Source organism: Suricata suricatta, chromosome 17 (genome assembly GCF_006229205.1).
Source record: "Suricata suricatta isolate VVHF042 chromosome 17, meerkat_22Aug2017_6uvM2_HiC, whole genome shotgun sequence".
NCBI classification, from domain to species: domain Eukaryota; kingdom Metazoa; phylum Chordata; class Mammalia; order Carnivora; family Herpestidae; genus Suricata; species Suricata suricatta.
The window spans coordinates 8,053,961-8,056,542 of NC_043716.1; the positions used below are offsets into that span (position 1 = coordinate 8,053,961).

Genomic DNA, 2,582 nt, shown 5'->3' on the forward strand with positions numbered 1-2,582 from the left:
AGAATTTACTCTCTTTGTCCCTGTATCCATAGAGGCCCTGAAGATTGGTCTCTCAGACCCGAGATCCTAACCACCCCAAGCCAGGACCTTTGGGGTCTACACACTGCAGAGCAGCTGATTGCAGTGATGTCCTATTGGCTAGTAGAGATATGTGGTGTTCATCATACAGAGGCGGTGGTGTTCCCTAGACAGCCCCATCAAATCCCGCTCCCTGCACCACCCCCACCCCCACCAGCACCACGCCCATATAGACTAGCATCCTAAGATCAGTGGGAAATTATAAAAAAAAATTAAAAGACACAGTCCTTATCCTTATAAAAAAACGTATCATCTAGCTGGGAGAAACAGAACATTCACATATGTACAAAATGACTTAAATTTACAGAGAAATATAATCAAAAGCATAAGTGGGGGAAAAACCCACTTCCTGAATGGAGACACAGGCCAAGGATGTGCACTGCATGCAGGGCAAACTTCATCATCTTCAGCATCTCTTGTGGCTTACAGTCCATCTTGCTTCTAGAAAGTCTTGGGAAAGTGTAGAGGAATCGGTTTGCTGAAATAAAAGTCAGAAGTGAGAACAGAAATGCCCAACGTAGGTCAACCTGTCCGTTACATCTTTCATTTCCTGGTGAAAATAAAGGCATGTTTTGTTCCATGATTCCTGTAATCAGGCATCAGAAGGACTCTGATTTCTGTGATTTTATTGCTCAAAGCATCAGCGTCAATGGCACGCTTGTTAGAAATGATCAATCTCAAGCTGATCCCAGACCTACCGAATCAGAATCTGCATGTTAAGAAAATCTCAGGTGATTTATACACACGCTAAAGTTTGAGGAAGACTGTTCTAGAAGTCATCCTTCTTCCAGAATTTCACAGGGGGCATCCCGAGTAAGAAAACAGGCAACTGACCCACCGGATTTTTCAAAGGTACTAAGCAACTGAATGTCTGTTCCTCATCGCAATGTTTGAAATGCCAAATAATGTAGCCTAACTAACCTAAGGCAAAGCCTTCTTGGACATGACCCGAAAAATCACAATTTATAAGAGAAACATTTGGTAAATTGCAGTTCATCAGAATTTAAAACTTCTGCTCTGAAAAAAGACCCTGTGTAGGGCGCCTGTGTGGCACAGCCTGTTAAGCGCCCAACTCTTGATCTCGGATCAGGTCATAATCTCACAGTCTGTGAACTTGAGCTCCGCATCAGGCTCTGCACTGATGGGGCAGAACCTGCGAGGGATTCTGTGGCTCCTTCTCTCTCTGCCCTTCCTCCATTTGTGCTCTCTCTCTCTCAAAATAAATAAGTAAACTTTAAAAAAAAGAAAAAGACCCTGCCAAGAAGCATGACAAGGCAAACTACAGTCTGAGAGGAAGTAGTTGCAAACAATGTAACTGGCAAAAGCCTAGTATCTAGAATGTATAAAAGAGCACCTAACACTCAACACTTACAGCGAAGTCCAGTTAGAAAACCGGCAAGCCACGTGAACAGAAATCTCAACCAACAGGAGATACGGATGGCAAAGAAGCAAAGAAGTGTTGATGTTCAGCTTCGTAAACCATTAAAGATGTGCAAACCACAGCCGGGAAGACATAGCGCCGCATTACGCTAAGAAGTAGTGATGGGGCGCCCGGGTGGCTCAGTCAGTTAAGCCTCCAAATTCAGCTCAGGTCAAGATCTCATGTTAGTGGGTTCGAGCCCCGCGTCGGGCCCTGTGCTGACAGCTCGGAGCCTGGAGCCTGCTTCCGGTTCTGTGTCTCCCCCTCTCTCTCTGCCCCTCCCTGCTCATGCTCTGTCTCTCTCTGTCTCAAAAATAAATAAAAATTATTAAAAAAAAATAAAAAGAAGCAGTGCTAATCCCGAATGCTCGTGAGGACGTGGAGAAACTCTCTCTCTCTCACATGCTGCTTGGAAAATCATTCTTGCAGAGTCTTACCAAAGGAAACCCCTACAACCCAGCCTTCACACTCTGCACACCAACCCGGAGAAAAGAAAGCTCATGTTCACACAAGACCTCGTATAGGAATGTTCATAGCAAGCTTTACCCACAGCCCCAAAGCGGAAACAATGCAAGTGTCTTTCACCGGATGAATGGTCTGAATGAAACATGCACAATTCAGAGGAGTCACAGGGCATCATGTTTAGCAACAAAAGCAAATCTCAAAAGGTTACGTACTGTATGATTCTATTTATAGAATGTGCTCAAAAGGACAAAACTATAAAGAGGAAGAACAGATGTGTGGTTTCCGAAGGACAAAAGGATCCGGGCTGACGTGACTACAAAAGGTTGGCAGGAGGCTGTTCCTTTGTTGTGACAGAATAGTTCTGTAGCCTGATTATGGTGGCGGCCACGCAAACCTGTCCACGTTGTCAAAATGCATAGAACTATGCCCACATCCACACACATCCACACACCTATGCCTCGGGGAAAAACCGGCTAAAACTGAGTAAGGTGTTTAGTTGATGTAGCAGTTCTGTGGCAGTGTGAATCTCCTGGCTTTGACACGGATTTACAGACGTAAAAGATGTCACCAATGAGAAAAGCTGGGTGATGGGTTCCTGGGACTCTCCGTCATATTTCTG

The 2,582-nt window shown here is 44.9% G+C and overlaps 1 protein-coding gene across 1 annotated transcript in view; it reads right to left on the minus strand.

Annotated features, from left to right (window-relative positions):
* Positions 1-330: 330 nt before the first annotated feature.
* Positions 331-2,582, minus strand: part of PMP22 (peripheral myelin protein 22) — a 124,153-nt gene continuing 121,901 nt past the window's right edge. Inside the window, exon 5 of the mRNA XM_029928977.1 lies at positions 331-556. Within this exon, the coding sequence (XP_029784837.1) occupies positions 396-556 (161 nt within the window). The 3' untranslated portion in view covers positions 331-395. The remainder of the gene's footprint in view (positions 557-2,582) is intronic.